We start from the raw sequence: 23103 nt of genomic DNA on the forward strand, positions 1-23103 counted from the left end.
AAGATCTGGAAGCAGACCAAGTGTCCATCAGCAGATGAGTGGATGAAACAACTATGGTACATAATACACAGTGGAATACGACTCGGCCATAGAAATTTTTCACCTATGTAAGCCTCCCTACTTTCATCACTTTATTTTTTTAATATATTTTATTGATTACACCATTACAGTTCTATTCCCCCCCTTCATTGCCCTCCACCCTGCACACCCCCCCACCCTTCCCCCCTTTAGTTTATGACCACGTGTCTCAAGTTCTTTAGATTCTATACTTCTCCTACTATTCTTGCCCTCCCCCCTATCTATTTTCTACCTACTGTCTATGCTACTTTCTGTACCTTCTCCCCTCTTCTCCTCCTCCCACTCCCCTGTTGCTAACCCTCCATGTGTTCTTCATTTCTATGGTTCCACTCCTGATCTAGCTATCCTCTTGGTTTGCTTTTGTTTTAGGTGTGGTTGTTAATAACTGTGAGTTTGCTGTCCTTTCACTGTTAATATTTTTCATCTTCTTTTTCTTATATAAGTCCCTTTAGCATTTCCTATAATAAGGGCTTGGTGATGATAAACTCCTTGAACTTGACCTTATCTGAGAAGCACTTTATCTGTCCTTCCATTCTAAATGAAAGTTTTGCTGGATAAAGCAATCTTGGCTGTAGGTCTTTGGATTTCATGACTTGGAATACTTCTTTCCAGCCCCTTCTTGCCTGGAAGGTCTCTTTTGAGAAATCAGCTGACAGTCTGAAGGGAACTCCTTTGTAGGTGACTGTCCCCTTATCTCTTGCTGCTTCTAGGATTCTCTCCTTCATTTTCGTCTTGGCTAATGTAATTATGATGTGCCTGGTGTGTTCCTTCTTGGGTCCAACTTCTTTGGGACTCTCAGAGCTTCCTGGATTTCCTGGAAGTCTATTTCCTTTGCCAGACTGGGGAAGTTCTTCTTTATTATTTGTTCAAATAAGTGTTCCACTCGTGGCTGTTTCTCTTCTCCTTCTGGTACCCCTATAATTCGGATGTTGGAATGTTTTAAAGATGTCCTAGAGGTTCCTAAGCCTCTCCTCATTTTTATGAATTCTTGTTTCTTCATTCTTTTGTGTTTGGTCATTTTTTCTTCCTTCTGGTCCACTCCCTTGATTTGAGTCCCAGTTTCCTTTCTATCACCACAACTATTGGTTTCCTGTGCATTTCCCTTCATTTCAATGAGTTTAGCCTTCATATGTTCCTCTAATTTGTGACTATGATCAACCAGATCTGTGATCATCCTGATCAACAGTGTTTTGAGCTATGCATCTGATAGGTTAGCTATCTCTTGGTTGCTTAGAGTTATTGGCTCTGGGGCTTCGAGGTCTTGAGCCATAATGTTTTGGTCTGTTTGTGCCTGTCAAGTATGAGGGGCAGAGCCCTAGGTGTTCACCAGGGCAGGGCAATAGTGGTCCCCTCTGCTGCTTCCCACCACTGGGGCCTGCGTGGTCTGTTTCACTGCTTGCTCCTTCACTGGTTAATCTGCATGCGAATGTGTGACCTTGGTCAGCCTGCTGCCTTGTGCCCTCACTGGGTCTGCCTGTTGCTACCCCACACCTGGGATCCACCAATAGCAGCCTGTGCGCCTGGGTTGGTCTGGCCGAGTTTTCCTTTGCACCCCGGCTCCACCAGCCACTGGCTCTGCCCCTCTTACTGGTCTGGCTGAAGGGTTGGATGTTGTTGGACTTCCGTATAGTTCAATTTTCTGTGTTTTGGTTGCATTTTTGTTACTGAACCTTCATTGTCTTTAAACTTGGTTGTGCAAGGAGGCACAGTGTTTCCACCTACGCCTCCATCTTGGCTGAAAGTACCTCTCTGGGGCTTTTGAAGTGCTTTATAGATAATCTTAGGCAGGGAAAATGTCAGTGTAGTACAAAAAAGTGCTGAAACCCACTACCCTGTTTGCTGGACCTGTACAAACTTAGATTTACCAAGTCCACATTAAAATTGTGATTTGACTTCCAATATGATTCTCATTCTATTGTTGTTTAAGTGAATGTCATTTAAAAAAATGTCTGCCTTTGGCTTTCATTTTGTTGCTACAAATATGTGACACACATTTAGGGGGAGTATCCAGAAAAATATATTCTCAGATGTGGTTAGATCTGCGTTGTTAATCTGGGTTGGAATTTGTACAATTTAAGAGATGCTCAGCTTAATATTAATTAGAGTTCTATGCTCTGAATTATGAGTGTCTGGATATCACTATTTAAATATTTGATATTTGGGCCCTGGCTGGTATGGTTCAGTAGATTGAGTGCAGGCCTGCGATCCAGAGGGTTGCTGGTTTGATTTCCAGTCAGAGCATGTGTCTGGGCTGCAGGCCAGGTCCCCTGTTAGGGAGCCCTGGAGAGGCAACCACACATTGATGTTTCTCTCCCTCTCTTTCTTCTTCCCTTCCCCTCTGTGAAAATTAATCAATAAAATCTTTTTTGAAAAGATTTTATTTATTTATCTTTTAGAGGGGAAGGGAAGGAGAGAAGGAGAGAAATATCATTGTATGGTTGCCTCTCATGAGTCCCCTGCTGGGAACTGGCCCGCAACCCAGGCATGTGCCCTGACTGGGAATCGAACCACGATCGTGTGGTTCGCAGGCCTGCACTCAATCCACTGAGCTACACCAGCCAGGGCAATAAAATCTTTTAAATAAATAAATAGTAATTGATATTTGGTTACTTAGATATATTTTAGAGTATTCTAGGGGTGTGTGTTAGTGTCTTTGTTGCTTTGTAATAATTTTACATTAGATTTTATTTGGGGCTGTTATTAGATAGAGGATGGTTTAAATGTCTTTGTTTCTAGTGTGAGAAATTTCTTTTTAAAAATTGTTTTAAGACAAATTGAATAGAGTTACGATTTAAAGCAAAGTGCATGGGATTAATAAAGCCTAGGGTTTTGTTTATAGTAAAACACCTTTATTAACAAATGGTTTAGTCCAGTGTTGGGCCTAAAGTAGGGGCTCAGAGAAAATGTGTAACTTGATTGATCTAACAAATAAATATCTGCTTTATCAAACTTGAGTGTGAAATGGTGTTAAGGATTTAAATGTGGATATTGAAAACCACTATGGGTTTTTTAAAAACACAACAATTTACTGTATTCTGGTTGTACTTTAATTTCTGAATTGATTGAAAGTAAACAGGGTCTTCAGTCTGTCTAAAACAGTAGGAGATAGGTTAGTAATTACTGTTTTTTAAAACTCCTCACTGGAGGACATTTTTTCATTGCTTTTACAGAGAGAGGAAGGGGGAGAGAGAAACATCAGTGTGAGAGAGAAGCATCAATTGATTGCCTCCTATAAGCAACCAGACCAGGGGTTGAACCTGCAACCTAGGTATGTGTCCTGACCAGGAATCGAATGTGCAACCTTTCAGTTACAGGAGGATGGTCCAACTAACTGAGCCACACTGATCAAGGGCTAGAACCATATTTTGCTGCGTATAATGCTCAGTCACATTTTGGCCTAAACTTTCAAAAAAATCTTTTGTTTTAATTTTTTAATTCAGTTTTGTATATATTTATATTTAGAAACAAAATCAACTACCATATTCCAGGGTATTATTTTGCATATGGATATCAGTTATTGTTTTCTGTAGTTACACTTTTAACACATAAGCACATAAGCAAAAGAATTAAAAAGATGTAGTTCTGGCTGGTGTGGCTCAGTGGATTGAGTGCCAACCTGTGAAACAGTGGTCACCTGTTCGATCCCCAGTCAGAGCACATGTCACGGTTGCAGGCCATGTCCTTAGTGGTGGGTGTGAGATGCAACCACACATCGATGTTTCTCTCCCTCTCTCATTTCGTTCCCATCTCTCTAAAAATAAATAAATAAAATATTTTTAAAAGAATTGAAAACATTTATATATAGATACAGAATTAGTACTGCCCATGTATAATGTGCTTCTTTATTTTTCCCTCAAAAATTTTGGGGGGAAGTGCACATTCTACACAGCAAAATACAGTGATTACTGTTTGTAGTGGATGATTTGGAGCAGTGGATGTTTTAATTGGAAATCAAATAACTATAAAGAGATGCCAGTACATATTAGTTCGTAGCATGTACCATTTTGGGAATGTAGAGAAGGTGATTATTATGTGAAAGTTATCAGCTAAGGCTGATATTTTGCAGGAGAGTGTAAAAGGTGTTAAAATATCTGATTCCAAAATAAATTAATAGATTTGTTCAACTGTGAACACTTAACCTAATATAACTTTTCCATGTAATAAACTTATGTGTAATTGTTCAGAACTTAAAATCAAATATTTCAGATGTGTTCCTAAGATGTTACTGGACATTTCTTTTTTTTTCTTTCTTTTAAAAAATATTTTATTTATTTATTTTCAGAAAGAGAGGAAGGGAAGGAGAGAGGGAGAGAAATATCAATGTGTGGTTGCCTCTCATGTGTCCCTTCCATGTGCCCACATCCCTGCAACCCAGGCACGTGCCCTGACTAGGAATCGAACCGTGATACTTTGCTTCACAGGCCCGCGCTCAATCCACTGAGCTACACCAGCCAGGGCCATGGACATTTCTTTAAGACCAATCCAGACTTCTCTTTCCTATTGAAAAACTGTGTTCTGGCTAACTCAACAACTCTGTACTCGTACAGGTCTAGGAAACAGGACAGTAGGCTTCAGTGTTTGTTGTTGTTGTTTTTTTTTGTAGTTCCCTGACTTTTTCTTCCTCAGCAAGCATGTTATGACGATCAGTTGCAGAAATGAAAGGTGCTAGTGTAATAGTATGGTTTCATTTGAAAACCGCAGTACATAATATAGAGCCTGTTTTAAGTGGGCTCTCCGTGTATGTAGTAGATATGTGTAAATAGGTTTTTTTATAGGGACTATATAAATATTTAGGGACTATAAAGAATACAGACCTATATTCTTGCTGTTGCTCAATTATGGTCCATGTTTTAGAGACTATGGTAACTGAACAGGACGAGTGTTCATCCCTTTTGGCACACAGCAGAGCCAAACATTGAACACCCAGTTTTGCAGTGGTGAGAGTACAGTCACTTTATTTGCAGAATGTTAAGCAAGGAAATGGGAAGCTGTATCACGTAAAGCCAAAGTCAGAATAATGACTTATCATTCAGGGCTTTTAAGGACAAAAATCATGAGTAAGGGGTTTCAGGGTCATAGGCTGTGACTTAGTATGCAAGCTTCAACAATCTGATTTATTCAACTCCTGGCAGCATTCTTCCTGTCCTGGTCTACATAACAATGGCCAAGTAGTCTCAAACAGAAAGAAAATTCTGTAAGATATCTTGAATTGTGAGTCAGTGACATTATCTTAAGAGAAGAAAGAAAAGAACAGCTATACAAGGTCTGTCAAGGAAGTATCCAGCCATGTACTATGAAAAATAGAGACATTTTTTTTAAAGATTTTATTTATTTTTAGAGGGGAAGGAGAGAGGGAGAGAAACATCAATGTATGGTTGCCTTTTGTGCATCCCCTGCTGGTAGTTGGCCTGCAAGGAACCGGTTTGCAACCCAGGCATGTGCCCTGACTGGGAATCGAACCGCGATCGTCTGGTTCGCAGGCCCGCGCTCAATCCACTGAGCTACGCCAGCCAGGGCCAAGACATTTATTGAAGAAGATACAAGATAGAAGAAACATTGTGCATAGGACAATGGCACCTTAGTCCCCTTCAAAGTAGGTGCCTTGGGACCTCACACAGTTCTCCCATTCTGCATCAGCTACTTCGTTGTCTTTTCTTGAATCTCATAGACAATCCTAAATGTCTTCCTTTTGTTTTTTAATATATATTTTATTGATTATCCCATTACACTTGTCCCATTTCCCCCCCTTCATTCCCCTTCCACCCTGCACACCCTTCCCCCACCATTCCCCGCTTTAGTTTATGTCCATGTGTCACAAGTTCTTTAGATTCTATATTTCCCCTACTATTCTTGCCCTCCCCCCATCTATTTTCTACCTACCATCTATGCTACTTATTCTCTGTACCTTCTCCCCCCTTCTCCTCCTCCCACTCCCCTGTTGCTAACCCTCCACGTGATCTCTATTTCTATGGTTCCTCTCCCGATCTCGCTGTCCTCTTAGTTTGCTTTTGTTTTAGGTGTGGTTGTTAATAACTGTGAGTTTGCTGTCCTTTCACTGTTCATATTTTTTACCTTCTTTTTCTTAGATAAGTCCCTTTAACATTTCCTATAATAAGGGCTTGGTGATGATGAACTCCTTGAATTTGACCTTATCTGAGAAGCACTTTATCTGTCCTTCCATTCTAAATGAAAGCTTTGCCGGATAGAGCAGTCTTGGATGTAGGCCTTTGGATTTCATGACTTGGAATACTTCTTTCCAGCCCCTTCTTGCCTGTAAAGTCTCTTGAGAAATTAGCTGACAGTCTGATGAGAACTCCTTTGTAGGTGACTGTCCCCTTATCTCTGGCTGCTTCTAGGATTCTCTCCTTAATTTTAATCTTGGCTAATGTAATGATGATGTGCCTTGGTGTGTTCCTTCTTGGGTCCAACTTCTTTGGGACTCTCAGAGCTTCCTGAATTTCCTGGAAGTCTGTTTCCTTTGCCAGACTGGGGAAGTTCTCCTTTATTATATGTTCAAATAACTTTTCCACTTGTCACCCTTCCTCTTCCCCTTCTGGTACCCCTATCATTCGGATGTTGGAACATTAAAAGATGTCCTGGAGGTTCGTAATCCTCTCCTCATTTTTATGAATTCTTGTTTCTTCATTCTTTTGTGTTTGGTCATTTTTTTCTTCCTTCTGGTCCACCCCCTTAATTTGAGTCCCAGTTTCCTTTCCATCACTGTTGGTTTCCTGTGCGTTTCCCTTCATTTCAATGAGTTTAGCCTTCATATGTTCCTCTAATTTGTGACTAAAATCAATCAGTTCTGTGAGCATCCTGATCAACAGTGTTTTGAACTGTGCATCTGATAGATTGGCTATCTCTTGGTTGCTTAGAAGTATTGGCTCTGGGGCTTTGAGCTGTTCTCCTTGAGCCATAATGTTTTGGTCTGTTCACACCTGTTATGTATGAGGGGCAGAGCCTTAGGTGTTCACCAGGGTGGGGCAACCCAGTTGCTGGGTTGTGACGCTGTATGTGGGGGCGGGGTCAGAGAGGGGCAGTGGCTTTTGTTCCTCTCTCAGATTTTAGTCCCCTGTGCTGCTTCCCACAAGCAAACTGCCCCCCCCACCCCAGTGCTGGTTCCTAGGTGTGTGGGCCTGTGCACCTTCCAGGACCCTGTGGGTCTCTCCAGCAAACTCTCTGTGAGCCTGGGAGCTTCTACCAGCACCTCAACCCCGAAAGTTTTTACAATTGGACCTTTTAGGCTTTAATTCCCGGTGCTGGGGCTCTGGGTTGTGCAGTCCATCTCACTGCTCACTCCTTTGCCTGGTTTATCTGCGCGCGAATGTGTGACCGCAGTCCACAGCCGCCTTGCGCCCTCACTAGGTCTTCCTGTTGCCACCCCACGCCTGGGATCTGCCAACCACTGCCTGAGCCTGGGTTGGTCTGGCCACTTTTTGCTGCACGACCCCGCCCCACCAGCTGCTTACTCACTGACTCCGCCCCCCCCATTGGTCTGGCTGAATGGGTCGTTGTTGTCGGACTTCCGTACAGTTCAACTGCCTGTGCTTTGGTTGCATTTTTTTACTAAAACTATTTATCTTTAAACTTGATTGTGCAAGGAGGCACAGTGTTTCCACCTATACTTCCATTTTGGCCAGAAGTCAAATGTCTTCCTTTCAAAGGTGATTTTAGTTGTGGGGAAAGGTAGAAGTCACAGAGTGCCAAATCCAGTCTATAGGGTGGCTGAGTCACCTGGGTGATTTGATGTTTCACCAAAAAACTCTACATGAGATGTGATGCATAAACAGGTACTTTGTCTGATGAAGCTGCCAATCATCAGTTGCCCTTTGCTGCAGCCTTCTGAATCATCTGAATAGTTTCCGTGGAGGAATGTTCCAGCTTAATACAAAATTTGAAGCAGATCTGTTGCTCTACTTGCTCAGTTGTTTTGAATGTGATGGCCGCACAGTATACATGCTCACTCAATGGTGTCTACCACCTCCACTGACTAATACAGTGAAGTTGTCCTTGTTCACACATGCATATTCCAGTCCATTCCCCTTGGCTGCCAGGTTACACTGATGTCGTGCAAACCGTTCTTGCTGTGGTAACAATGGCTAGACTTTTTCTCGACAGACCTCATATTTTGTGCTTACTAGGCTGTATTCTTCTGTTATCTTAGGCAGAGCATACCTTCTGAAGCTTGCTTTACAGGTAGGTCTGCAGGCCCTATGACATGACTACCTTCCAGTGCAGTTATGATTCTTGAGAAGCACTAATTTAGTCATTTTCTCTCAGAACTAAATTCTAATATAGCTAGTCTATTGTGAATTGCTGTTGGTTTCACTGATATCCATAATGTGATAGAACTCTAGTTATACTAAGAAACTTAATGACATTTGTATTAGGAATATTTCATTCCTTTTCCTTGTCAGAGAGAGTAAATGAAACTTGAAAAAAAGTCATGATTAATGGTATACTGAGATAATATATGTTTGCATATGGCATTTTGATGCTATGTTGGGGAATGTTTTAAGTATGTCCAATGGGGATTTTTAAATATGTAAATTGTAATACAGTCTGTTTAATTGAACCATTGAACATGTATGGGAGAGAGGAGGAACAATAATAGATTTTTATGTACAGAAAAAAAATGTCAGCCTTTTAACATTCCTTTTTTTTTTTTTTTGGCTGGTTAACAGCTTGTGGATAGATGTAACCCCTGATTATCATTTCTTGGGTATGTAAGGACATGAAAGGATTGACCAGAAAGAAATATACAGGAAAATGGCAGAAAGATCTAGGGAACAAAGTATTTGATTGAAAAACAGGCAAAAGGTACAAATTATCAATCAATAATTTGAGAAAGACATCTTCGAAATTAGGTTATGTGTTCTTGAAGGTATAAGATTTATTTGTTTGTACCATTCTCATACTAAAAGGGATTAGAGACAAAGTAGAGGGGTTATGGCAAGGGGAATGGAAGAGGAGGAAGGGGGGACCCTGATTTCTTAGTACAAAGTTTTTCTCTTAACTCGATCTGTGGTCTTACTGCCATCTTCCAGGGGTAGCTTTGTTCATCTGCTTAAATAACATTCTTAGGCAGCCCAGTGGGTGACTGCTCAGCCTTTCCAATCCCTAACTCCAATGTTGATATCAAATAAGTATTCTCAATAATACTTATCAGGTCATCCCATTTAGCCTTCTGTATCCTAGTGAAAAATATCTTGCCTTAATAATAGTCCATACATATAAACTTTTAAGCTTTTAGTATGTAATAGGTCATAATATGAGTGTTGCTGTATATAATGATTAATATTTTACCTTAAAGGTCTAATCTAGACTAAAACTTGTACTACTTTTTGTTTTAGGACAGCCAGTAGAGGGGACTTCATGTTTTCTGCGGATCGTTTGGTAGGTGGAAGATTTCCATTTTCATTTCATTGTTGTTCCTAACGATATAACCATAGTAGGCCAAGGGTATTTTAGAGCATTCTGGGGGTGAGAGAGATTGTACCAAGTAACTTTCATCTTGCTAGACTTATGAAGTATTGCTTCTTCTGTTGAATTAAACTCTAGCTCTTCTCAATCCCTTTTACCTCAAAGCATTGCCCATAAACTTATTTTTTGTAGCTTTCAGGAACCCCTACCTCTCAAATGGCTCTTGCAAACTTGGTTATAAGTAACCCTTAAATGCCTTATCTTAGGGCAGTGAAGTGAAGCATTGGATTGGCTAAAAAATTTTTTTCTCTGTAAGATGGCTCTGGTAGCACTTAGTTGTTTTTAATTTTATTTAAAACAATTTTGTTAGATTGTATTATGACAGCTATCATATCAGTATGCATTTAAAAAACATAACAGTATTGGCAAATTTTTGTGCAGCAGTTTTAATATTGACGGTAAAAGAAAATACACAACATTTTTGGCATACTGTGCTTTACTCTTTCAAGAAAGGTAAAAATGCAACTAAAACGCAGGGAAAAAAAAGATTTGTGCAGTGTTTGAAAAAGGTGCTGTGACTGATTGAACATGTCCAAAGTGGTTTGTGAAGTTTCATGCTGCAGATTTCTCGCTGGATGATGCTCCCCAGTTGCGTAGACCAGTTGCAGTTGATAGCGAACAAATTGAGACATTAGTGAGAACAATCAACATTATATCACATAGGAGATAGCCAACATACTCAAGATCTCCGAATCAATAAAGTTATCAGTGAAAATGAAAAATGTATCTTTTATTTTATGGAAAAAACTAAATGGACTTTTTGGCCAACCCAATCCATTAAAAGAAAACCAAAGATGTAAGGAGACCTAATAGTTACCCTGTAATATGCATTTAATGCACAAAAATGAACTCCTGCAATTACTACATGGGACATGTTTATTTTGCCTCTTTTCATTACTGTCCTCACATGTGTAATATTAAGTTGGACTGTCTCTGCTTTCCTCGGGGACTTTCTGTTAAGGATTGACCAAGCTCAATTCTGTTTAGCTAGTGTGATCTGACAGTTATCTCAGGCTAGATTGTGTTGTTTTCAATCTGTTTCCTTCTTGTGTTTATATGTAAGTGTTCTCAGTTCTTACAATGAGGTTGACACATTTCCTGCTGTGGTTGTTAATATTCATTCACTCATTCATTTATGAAACATATATTGAACTCTTGTAAGTCAGACACTTTGCTAAGCTGTGTTGCAGGGGGAAGAGATACAGCAGTAGAGAATACAGACATGTCCCTGCTCTCATGGAGTTTGCAGCCTAAATACTGTTATCAGTATTTCGTTTGGTAAAGAGAAAAAAGTGGCTTATTAATTTCATTTAGATTTTTCCTGTGAAAAATCTTGTATTTCAAACGAGTATAGACAACTACTATACTTTTGGCTTTAAATAACCTTGGTTCAGAGGCAACTTCTATTTATAACTATTTGAGTTTGTAAGGGCAGTAGTAATCCTTGGCTTTCATCAAAATGAGTGTAGTTGACATTTCTGGAGTGGTAGTTAGGCCATTCTGTCACTATGGCTTTTTATCACGTTAAAGGAGCAGGTTTAAGGAAGAAGGAACTTGTATCAGTGGCAGCTGTGGGGAAAAGAGAGGTCTTGGTGTTCATTGGTAGAAAATTATTCCTCTTTATTTGCTTTTCCTTATGCCTCTTTTCTACAGAAAGTGGGAGTTAAGTTTGTGATTATACGAGAGAGGACCCCCCCCCCCCCCCAAACTGGGATTATCTTTGGGAGGGCAGGCCCCTTATAGTTTCCCTGCTAGGTGAGTGTTCTAGGAACCCATCTGTATCAGTGTACCAACTGGGGTTATTATGAGAGGCTGCATTTGCTTTCAGTAAATTTTTTTGAAGACTATCTCAACGTGTTTGCCCATTTCATGATGAGTGATTTATGAGCGCAGCAGCTCACACCACATTGAGTGTTGTTCAGCTGTTTTTGACCAAAACAGCATGACCCCTGTGCACCACCCTCCCTATTCACCAAATCTTGCCCCGAGCGACTTTTTTTTTAATTTCCCCAGATAAAAAAGTCCTCAAAGGGAAAAGTTTTGCTGATGTGGAAGAGGTGAAACAAAAAACAGTAGAAGCACTAAAAGGCATCCAAATTAACGAGTTCAAAAACTATTTTGAGCAGTGGAAAAAAGTCTCAATTAGGTCTATTGTATCAAATGAAGAGTACTTTGAAGGTGACTGAAGTTTAAACATGTAAGAATAAATGCACAATTTTTATAAATAAATTCAGGGGTTTCTTTGGGTCCCCCCTTGTATCTTAATCAAATGAGATAATAAGGATCCAGGGCATAACTCACCTGAGGGGATGATAATTGGGGCTTCTCTGTTCTCTGCAGTTGGTTGTGAAGGTACTGGTATTGGGAGGTGGGGGGAAGAGGGTCTGTGTGTTGTGGTAGGGACTTGAGATGTTTAGGTTTCCAGTGTTGAGGTTTTCTAGTACACTGTCTCTTTCTAGGACAAGGGTCCCATTATAGTTGACATTAATTCTATCCTGAATTTAGCAGGATTGGCTTCCCTGGCACTCATATGTTAACTTCTTTATATTTCAGTCAAATGTCTTCTGGTTTTATGTTTTTGTATAAGGCTTGGACACAAATTTCTGTCCAGGGTTGCTGGAAAGGTACAACTCTTTAGAGGAGCCTCATTAGCAGGAGATTTAGGTCTTCAAAGAAAAGGATCATCTTCTTCCCTTGCAATCTCCTCATGAGAAACATGATCCCCCACAGAAGGTGGTGGGTAGAGGTGAGTGTGCTCATACACAGTGTTCATGAGGTTCCTGGACCCTCTGTCTGGTGCTGCGGGCTGACAAAGTGCCGGCCCACCTAGCATTGATCATTTTATTGACAACAGGGCGTTGTGTTGTGGTAACAGTGAATGGCGCCTAGCATTTCTCCCGGCTCTTCCTGATTCTCAATCAATATTGTAATATTGATTGCAGAAAATGTGCATTTTAGACTCAGCACTGCCTTTTTGGTAGTAGATCTCCAGTGCTCATAGGAAGGAATATCCTGGCTTTTGGACACTGTTTATTGTAGTTCTGATGAATTCTTTCCTCTATACCACACATTAAGATCATTAGGAGCCTTTGGTTTTGTTTTGTTTTTTAGCTAAGAAGTCTGAATTCATTCAACTTGTTCCTACTTCAAGCTCAGGAAATTGGTTCAACCCCATCCACTCATTTATTTCTTACTAACAAGTTTCAGGCTTCATTTCACTTTATGGTGGGAGTTATTAAAAAGAATCTAACTGAACAATTTCAAAGTACTGAACAAAGCAAAGAGGTTCCCTCTGTGCACTATTTCCAGAGTAACCAGAAGTTTATTTCTTCCAAGGGTATCTGCCATGACTCTTGTCATTGGCTGTAGTTTTGCCTCTCTTTTAATGTATCCTGGACTGACTGAATGAGAATCATAAGGCATACTTAAGCTTTCTTTGGGAAATCAATTGCCTAAACAAGGTTGAATACCTAGCAGCAAGCAGCCTGGCATTTTGGTCTATCTTTATCTGACACATAATAGGGGCCCTTTTCCTTCCTCCATAAGGTAAATCCTTGCCAAGTGTGTTATTGAACTTGGCCTAGTGTTCAGCTCTGGAGGCTAACAGGTAACAGGAGATTCTTAGCAGATTTTCAACTTATTCTTTCTTTGACTTTCTAGATCAGACTTGTTGTGGAAGAGGGATTGAATCAGCTGCCGTATAAAGAATGTGTGGTGACCACTCCGACAGGTAACCAGAGGTGTTACTGTAATTTTCCTCAAAAAATGTTGCATTAGAATTGGAGGAAATGGAAAGAGCAGTCTGCACAAATTATAGGCAGAATGTGGAGTCTAGGTGGAGCTGTTCTTTTAAACAACTTCATAACCTGGCGATGTTTAGTAAAGAAATTTATGTGGGTAACGTTTTAATGGCTTGCTGGTGAATTCAGGTTAAAGGTTAATAAATGTTCTTTAGAATTCAGGTGTTGCCTTTGATGACATCCCATTGGTACTGGGGTTAAGAATTGCTGGCAGCTTATCTTCACCTCTTTGGGGAACAAAATGGGTGGGCTGGCTTGACATTGGAACTCTACATGAAAGTATGAAAAGTAAAAAAGAAAACTAAAAAAGATGAGAATTGGAGAAGGTGCCATGTGATACTCAAATGGAAAGCAGCCAAAGATCCCTGTTCATGGATTTGAAATTCTGATTTTTTTTTTCAGTAAGTAATAGAAGCCGTTCTATTAGAAGTTTGACTCTTCAGATTCGGGGCTGCGCTTGCTGCATAATTTAAACACATTTAGGATGACAGCAAGGGTTGAACCTATCTTTGTAACTACTTCAGTCTCTTTCTTTTGCTTTTTAAGGCAGAATAGAGACTCATAAAAAGGGACAGAATGAGGAGGTTCTCTGCTGTGACTCTCAGTGGGTGCCGGTTTGAGTTGATGGTGTTTATAGCATTCTCAGAGTGCAATGATTCTCTGAATTCAGCTTGAAGAATGTGTCTGTGAATATGATGCTATCATATGTCCTATTCCCACTTGATAAATTCCACCTCTCCCAGTTATCTCCATAGGATTCTTATGAAGAATTAATAAATAACTATGAAAAGTCTTGACTCATTATTTTCACCAGAAATCTGAGACCTTATACAATGTATCTGGACAAGGGTTTCTTCATACCCATCTGCTTTAAACCGTAGGCACTTTATAAAATAAGTAGTTTGCTTCAATGATGAAAGGTAACATCTTTGGATTTATTACTCAACAGGGTACAAGTACGAAGGAGTGAAATTTGAGAAGGGAAATTGTGGGGTCAGCATAATGAGAAGCGGTAGGTTTACATGTGCAATTTTGTCTCTTTGCATGCAGAGAATCAGTTGCTTTTTTTCCAGGAGAGAAGTGAGCTTGTCTGTCATAATTGTAGCTGCAGCCTGCTTCAGCTTAAATCTCCCTACCTGTGTCATCTGTCTTCATGTGGCCTTAATTGTAGTCTGTGTGTTGCTGAGTTTGGCTAATTTTAACTGCAGAGCATCTTCCCTACCGGCCGGCCTGCCCCTGTGGGCAAGCCAGCTTTTGAAAAGGTTCAGAGGAGGATGGGAGGATAGGAAGATGCAACTACACTCCCTTGGGGAGAACAGGGCAGCTTGAAGACTGATGAACTAGGGCACAATTTCAGGCCGGCAGAACTTTGCATACCTGGCTGAAGAAAATATTTTTCTGTTTTTTATTTCTTTGGTATGGAATAGTTGTACCCTGTCAGGAGCTGGACTGAATGACCTGTTCGATATTTTTAGTTTTATATTTGATGAGTATGTGACCATCTGGGCAAAGCACTTAACTATCATTAACTCTGTGTTTCCAGTTGCTCATAACTGCTGTATTTGTGTTTGAGTCCAGCTGATTACCCTTCTAAACTAACTTGTGCAGAAAAATCACATGCCTATAATTAAAACATAGGTTACACGGAGTTGATTATTTCCATTCAGCAACTTAATTATTTTTGCGCAAGATCCAGAGAACACTGGAAGCCCCCTTGCACTGGAAGCAGATGGACTTTTTTTTTTTAATGTATAAACATTTCCTTTTCTCTTCTGGCCATAAAGTTCTATTTGTGAACAACTGAATGCCTGAAGTAAAACAGGAGCTTTAAACTCCCTTTTTATTAGAAAGTACCATATTTTGCCTTGCATAATATGCCGTTTTTTCACCCAAAATTTTTTTACAGATTTTATTTATTTTTATTTTTAGAGGAGAGGGAAGGAGAAAGAGAGGGAGAGAAACATCAATGTGTGGTTGCCTCTCACACGCCCCCTACTGGGGACCTGGCCTGCAACCCAGGCATGTGCCCTGACTGGGAATTGAATGGGCAACTCTTTGGTTCACAGCCTGCGCTCTGTCCACTGAACTACACCAGCCAGGGCTCCACCCAAATTTTTGAGGGAAAAATAAGGATGTTCATTATACATGGGTGTAATGATTAATAATGGATATGATTAACCATGGATATAATAATCCCATGTATAATGTACACAAAAACGCAGGAGCACATTATACATGGAGAAATATGGTAGCTCTTAAACAATTATAGGATTTTCAGGATAATGTTGTTTAACCTTTTAAAAGTGGTAAAGACAATGGAGATGGACTTTTCAGTTACAATCTCTTCTGTTTTAGTCCAACTCCTGCCTTAAAGGCAGCAGCATAGTCTTTCAACCCCAGATGACCATGGGGTGATGCATAGACAGGGTTGTTTTTAACTTTAAGAGCTATTGATTGGTTTTCATATACATTAGAAACTTTTTATGTTTACAGTAATGATTATAAAGTTTCCTCTTAAAGTACATGTAAACAGAAAAATATTAGGTAAATAGCCCTGACTGGTGTAGCTCAGTGGACTGAGTGCCAGCCTGTGAAGCAAAGGGTCACCAGTTCAATTCCCAGTCAGGGCACATGCCTGGGTTGCGGGCTAAGTCCCCAGTAGGGGATGTGTGAGAGGCAGCCATACATCGATGTTTCTCTCCCCCTCTCCTTCCCTTTCCCTCTGTCTAAAAATAAATAAATAAAATCTTTTTTAAAAGAAAAATATTAAATAAGTAATACAAATAGAATTCTGATGTAGCCTAAAATCTTTAAGGTGGTATGAGAATGATTGACTTTTGACAGACACTTCCTTAAAAGAATTCAGACTCAGAATAGCTCCATGTTCAGAAACTAAGGGGGTGGGAGTGCTGCCATTTGTGGTTCTCTCGGGGGAGAGAGAACAACACATTATTTTTCCACTATTTGTCACCAAAACCTTTGCTACCGATGTTACTGCTGGGGCTAAGTGATGTGTCCTGATGCCACCTTGATCTAAAAGGAGATCCTTTGGTCTGTAGGCTTCATTGTTCCATCAACCTTTTATATTTTTTCAGACAAAAGCAACAAGTTTAGGTTGTTTAAAGGCTCCCTTAAATAATAAAAGTGTTCCAGATATTGGAGAAGCTCAGGGAGCAGCTCAACAAAACACTTTATTTCCTGTAATCGTGGAAGCATGACAGCTCTAAAACTTGCATGCCAGCAATAAAACTAGCTTATCCCAGTTTCATTGACTAGCCCATAACCTAGTTTCATTGACCTGCACAAACTATAAAATACATATCAGAAGTAAAGCCGTTAGCTTAAGAAGAATTGCTTCATCTTGACAATGTCCTTTGTGTATTAATAACAGTCAGAAACATTGCTTTGGCCTATTCTTGACTTTCACTCTATCCCCTCTAACACTCGTCATGTTTATTTCCTTCTTCAAGGTGAGGCAATGGAGCAAGGTTTACGAGATTGCTGTCGATCCATACGTATTGGAAAGATCCTGATTCAGAGTGATGAGGAGACACAAAGAGCCAAAGTATATTATGCCAAGTTCCCTCCAGACATTTATAGGAGAAAAGTCCTTCTGATGTATCCAATTCTCAGTGAGTGGTTTGGGTTTAATTTGTAACCTTTGGTTAGATAAGTTTAAATTCAATTTAGTGCCTGCCTTCTGGGCACCCTTTATAAGGCAGAACTGTTTCTAAATGTGTTTTTCTCAGTTGGATTTGGAGTTGCCTTGGGCAGTTCGCTGGAGAATTTTTATTGTGTAGTAAGAGGATATACATTATTCAAACCTTATTAGTTCCAAAGAGTTTTGTCCTTAAAATGAACACATTGAAGCAACAGATCCAGTGAAGCAAAATATATAAAACACAGAAAATATATTGAAAGATGTCCCCTCTCTAGCCCGATGAGTTATAGCAATGATTTTCTCCAGGATTTATCCTCCTTGGAAGGAATTTTTTTTTTCTTTTAATATGTGTGTTGCCTAAGCTTACTCAGATCACACATGCTGTGGTCTCTTGGGATTGGAGGTAGACAGTGGGTGTTCAATCTGATATCTCAAATACTGAATGAACTTAGGACTTGTTTTACCTTTGAAAACTGTCAAGTGTATGTGTCATGTCCATTATTGAAAATAACATCATTGGTAAAAAAAAAAAACAGGTACCTCAAATGAAGCTTTGCCTAGTGGTCTCTTAACTAACGTTAGATTACCAAACTGCCTTTCCTTCAAAGAAGCATAAATATATTTTGAGATAAGTGTTAAAGTTGCCAATTCATTTGGTTGTCATTTGATTTCAGGCACTGGAAATACTGTAATTGAAGCTGTAAAAGTTCTTATAGAACATGGGGTTCAACCCAGTGTTATCATTCTACTCAGTCTCTTCTCCACTCCTCATGGTAAGTTCAGCATGAAGCAGTAAGTGGAGTTCTGATGGTCATTTGGGTGGGTAAGTATGCATCTCTCTAGCCTCTCATCCTGATGAAAAGTTGATTTGAGTCCACATTAATCTAAATCTGATTTTGGTAGTAAGCCTAGTGATAATATTTTACACCATTCTTTTTTTTTAAGATTTTATTTATTTTATTTATCTTTAGAGGGGAAGGGAAGGAGAGAGGGAGAGAAATATCAATGTATGGTTGCCTCTCATGTGCCCCCTGCCGGGAACTGCATCCCCTGCTGGGAATTGGCCTGCAACCCAGGCATGTGCCCTGACTGGGAATCGAACTCGATCCTCTGGTTCACAGGCCCGTGCTCAATCCACTGAGCTACCCCAGCCAGGGCTACACCATTCTTAAGTTGTTGAAACTGAAATGGAAAAGTGTGAACTAATCCCAGTAAGGGGATAGCAGTTGTTTTCCTAGTGGTTGTGTTTGGGTAGAGCCTGCAAATGGCCAAAAGGTCCCTGTTTTTCCTAGTTCCTCATATGAGCCTGAGAACTGCGCCCAAACAGCAAGAAATGATAGATTGTAGCTAGCCCTATGGTCTTACTTAAAAGTATGCTTTGCACTGTGAAGCAAAGAGCAGTTTTTAAAGTTGGACTTATGCTCAAAGACCCTCGTGACAAAACTGTCTTCTCCATTTTGTGAGGGGGGTAAGCCTAATTTAGGGCCCTACTTTTGTTTGCCATGTAATCTAGGACAATTGTGAGAATATCCTAATAAAATAATCATAGATGCGTGTAAAAATACTTAGTATAAGAAAAAATTTGAAAGTATGTAAATAAGTTACAATAAGGAAATGGTTAAACATATATTCAAAGGATGTAATATTATGTAACTGTTAAATCATGTTTTTGAAAATAACAACATCAAAAAATCTATATGGTGAGTGTAAGAGAGCAGGATAAAGAACAGCATTAGAATAGTGTTAAATGTTATTACCAAGGTTAGAGATGACCAATACAAATTATGACTAAAATCAGACTTGGATTTTACATAGAACCTAATCTTTCCTCAGCATGAGAGGCTAGACAGATGCGTAATATTGTTTTCAGCTTCATTTTAAAATGCATGTACAACATTAATAGTGGTTATTTTTGGATGGTAGGATTCTAAGTGATTCATTTTATTTTTTAAAGTTTTAAAAATATTTTCCAAATGTTCCACAATGAATTTGTATTTGTTTCATAACTGAATAGAAAGAGAAATATATGGCTTCTAGTTAGGGCATTTCTTCATTTCCAAAGGTTCCAAGTCTCAGGCCAAGCCTGAATCAGCCATAGAGTTTCCATTTTGTGGGGGCTTTCTTTAGTAAGCCATTGATTATTTTGCTGTTTCATAGTAAAAGTTATTACCTGTAGTTCAGATGTTCATGCTGAAAGTATGATTTGCTTGGTCATCCATTTATATGTAACATGGCACTGTGTAAACATTGAGATAACCAAATAATTACTGGATTCTGCCTTTGGGAGTAGACAAGCAACTGTATTAGTCCTAATAGTATACATGACAATATTATATTATTCTGTGATATTATAGATGAAAAAAGTCATATTCTGTGGCACACTGTCTGTTGTTGGCTTTTTAGCCTGACTGGGGTACTACCTCATGCCTTTCCTGGGCCCCTCCCCCCACCCTCCCTGATAAAAGCTAGAGTATTAATTTCTTAAAAGCTAGCTTGTGTTGATATAACAAAGAAGTCTTTGCATTTGTTTCACAGTGTTCCAGTTGAGAAATTATCTCCTGTATGATCCCATTGGCAGAAAGAACTACCATAGTTTTTGAATCATAAGACGCACCTAGGTTTTAGAGGAAGAAAAAAGGGGGGAAATTGTTGAAGGAAAAAATGTGGTAAAATATTTAACAACATAAATAACATAATATTTCACCAATGTAAATGTAAGCAGAGCTCAACAGCAGCATTAACGACCATTATTTCTCCCAAATTGGTAAGGAGGGTTGGGGGAGAGAGTGCGCCTTATAGTCTGAAAAATACGGTATATTCTCTCTATTCCAGCTGCCTTTAAAAGGAAACAAAACCATAGACTCTTTAGGGCAGAAGTCGCTGTAACTTAATATGTTTTTCAAATCTTGCCTATAAAACAATTGATTATAAGAATTTATGACTGAGTGGGTGGGGGCATAGTCTGACTACTGTCAAAGCTTTTCAGATGTCAGACCTTAAAAAAACTGGTTAACCCAGTCTCACTATGTACCCAAAGGTCATTAGGTCATTGCTCTGTGTCCTCTGTGAATATGAGGCCTAGTGACTGACCATAAAACTCCTGAATTCCAGCTAATGTTACCAAAAGCCCTGCAATAATAATAATTTTTTTCCTCTTATTTTTTGAAGGTGCCAAATCAATCATTCAGGAGTTTCCAGAGATCACAATTTTAACCACCGAAGTTCATCCTGTTGCACCTACACACTTTGGACAGAAATACTTTGGAACAGATTAAATCATTGGAGGAAAATTTATCATCATGTGTAATATTACAGTTATATTTTGAGTTTTTACAGTTTTATTGATTGAGTTGAGGAATAGCAGAGAAAATTGTTAAATATGCCTAGTAATTTTTGGAAGTGCGTATAGTAGAAAGAAAACAGTTGAGGTGTATTTATTTTATTTGGTCATTTCTTGACTGTTTATACCAAATTCAACAATAAAGTACATGCAACTCTTAGAAAATATGTTAATATTCTTATGCAAATCATTGAAACTGGTCCCTAATTTATGAGCCTCTCAGTTTGGAGATTGCTTGCAGCCACAAATAAAATCCAAATGGAAGTAAGTTCTTTGGCCCAGTATAGTTTGCATATTGTTTAGTTTACTTTTAGTTCTAGGGAGTTTTCATTTATATAGCTGTTTTCACCTTCCTCTACTACTTTTTTTCATTTTTTATTATTGTTCAAATACAGTTATCTCAATTCCCTCCACCCCCACCCTCCCCCACCCAGCCATCCCTTCCTCTACTGTTTATTTCCCAGTATTATACATGCTGATAACTGGAAGAGGATGAAAAAAATTCCTCCTTGAATTTTACATTTCCTTAATATCCCTCACTCAACTGGCAGACACAGGATATGTGGCTAGCTTTTCAGTCAGGCCATTATGTTCTCCCTGACTCATTTCCTGCCCTGTATAGTGCTAGTAGGTGGCTGGCCAAATGCAATTCAGTGAAAAAATGGTGGGGCATTTCCTGCGATGGGAACTGTAACATTAACTCACATAGATTGAAACAGGGATGTCTGGATACTGACGAGGGAGGGCTAAGTACTTTTCATGTCATCAGTGTCCTAGAAAGAAATTGGTGGTGGGTTTTCTGAGGTGAGGGAGAAAAGGACAGTTTCTTGTTGGGTCTTAATAGCCCATAAGGAAATGATAAAGCTGGACTTTTTAATTAGAATGTTTTTACTAGAGGTTTTTGATTTGGAAATTAGTTACTTTTGCATGTTTGTCAACTGTAGATAGATCAAAATGGAAAAGACACCATGATATTTTTAAAAATCCCTAAACTTTATATATTCAGATTGAAGCTTCTGAAAGGAAGATAAACCTTTTTAGAAATTGGTGTTTCTGTTCTGAAACTCTCTTGTGAAATCCTGATCTCATTTTACATTGGTGTTAAAACATTTTAACAGTGGTTACTGATTATTTGATTAATTATAATCTCATAGCCCCATAGGCTGCTTTTGTGGACCTCTGTTTAAAAAAAAAAAAACAACAGAAAAGACTCCCTGGCTGGTATGGCTCAGTGGATTGAGTGCCTGCCTGCCTGTGAACTAAAGGGTCACCAGTTCAATTCACGGTCAGGGGACATGCATGGGTTGCAGGCCAGATCCCCAGTGGAGGGCACGTGAGAGACAACCACATACTGATGTTTCTCTCCCTCTCTTTCTCCCTCCCTTCCCCTCTCTCTAAAAATAAATATTTAAAATAGAAAAGAGCAGAAGGCAGTATGTTAGAAAGAACCAAAGCTGATGAAAGTTAGGAAAGACTGAAGTAAAGAAGGAAAGCTGGTGTTGAATGGAATGGACTGCATTTTCCCTTTGAAGCCTAGGCACACTAGAAGGAGATCACTGTATTTTTTCTTTTGTGTTTAAAGACTGTCATAATAAAGTGAGATTAGTTGATAGATGACCCGTGGTATAATTCTTCCATGGCTAATGTTGCTTTCATGCTATTATTAAAATTATTATTTATACTTGTCTAAGTATTCAGATATGATGTTGATTTTGTTTATTCCTGATTAGTAGAAGCTGTAACTGAAGCCCATTTAAACCAGAAGTCTTTATCTCCCTGTCCCAGGAAATACGTTAACCAGCAAATTAGGTAGAGCTTGGATCTGCTTTAGGTTGATCCGTAGAATTAGTGGGATGGGCAATATCTACCATTATAGGACTCAGTGCTTCTGAGTTAGTGCTTATGTTAGGGTTTCAATATTTTGTTTGAAGTGACTTGCTATGACATCAGACAAATTCATATTCAGGTATAGGTATAACACCATATTTTGAGCAAATTATTTTTATATTGTCAGCCATTTAGATTTAATGTGTCTTTGTTCCTTTTCCTCACTGAACATAAGCAGTTGACTGCATTTTGTTCCCACATGGAAGGAATTTCTGTAAATAGTAGGAATTACTCAGTGGAGTCATATTTCCACTGGTGTATGTCCTCTGCCCCCCTGCAGATGTCAAGAAAAATTGAAACTATGTCTTCTGAAATTTGGATCTTTTCAGCAAATGAGGCATTATTTGTAAGATGAATCACTTTCAGTACTGCTTGGGCCCAGGAAATTTTCTAAATGACACAAAATTAACATTATTCAAAACAAGGTTATTGTTAATGACATGACCCTCAGAGCGGTATAAACTATATAAATTGCTTACTGAAAAAAGAAATACTAACACAATAAATATGCCACTCAAACAGTATACAGGGTGGAGGAAACGTAGGGTTACAGTTGTTCCCATGTAAAATACTAGAATAATGAGTAAATATACCAGAATAAATTGTTTAGCCCTGGCTGGTGTAGCTCAGTGGATTGAGCACGGGCCTGCGAACCACATGATCGTGGTTCGATTCCCGGTCAGGGCACATGCCTGGGTTGCAGGCCAGTTCCCAGCAGGGGATGCATGAGAGGCAACCATACATTGATATCTCTCTCCCTCTCTCCTTCCCTTCCCCTCTAAAGATAAATAAATAAAATCTTTAAAAAAGATATAAAAAGATGTAAAAGAAATAAGAAAAAAGTTATTTTTATG

At 39.2% G+C, this 23103-nt stretch overlaps 1 protein-coding gene across 3 annotated transcripts in view; it reads left to right on the top strand.

The window, feature by feature from the left end:
- Window positions 1-21560, top strand: part of UPRT (uracil phosphoribosyltransferase homolog) — a 38434-nt gene extending 16874 nt beyond the window's left edge. Inside the window, exons 1-7 of one of the 3 annotated variants that reach the window (XM_037038592.1) lie at window positions 8763-8800; window positions 9432-9474; window positions 13222-13291; window positions 14311-14373; window positions 16832-16993; window positions 17697-17795; window positions 20191-21560. In XM_037038592.1, the coding sequence (XP_036894487.1) occupies window positions 9454-9474; window positions 13222-13291; window positions 14311-14373; window positions 16832-16993; window positions 17697-17795; window positions 20191-20297 (522 nt within the window). In that variant the 5' untranslated portion in view covers window positions 8763-8800; window positions 9432-9453 and the 3' untranslated portion in view covers window positions 20298-21560. Of the gene's footprint in view, window positions 1-8762; window positions 8801-9431; window positions 9475-13221; window positions 13292-14310; window positions 14374-16831; window positions 16994-17696; window positions 17796-20190 lie in introns of those variants that run through there. The other 2 variants (XM_037038590.1, XM_037038591.1) reach the window with 2 other exon arrangements.
- The last annotated feature ends 1543 nt before the right edge of the window (window positions 21561-23103 follow it).

Source organism: Sturnira hondurensis, unplaced genomic scaffold (genome assembly GCF_014824575.4).
Source record: "Sturnira hondurensis isolate 20B ecotype Veracruz unplaced genomic scaffold, ASM1482457v3 Scaffold0024651, whole genome shotgun sequence".
Classification (NCBI taxonomy): Eukaryota; Metazoa; Chordata; class Mammalia; order Chiroptera; family Phyllostomidae; genus Sturnira; species Sturnira hondurensis.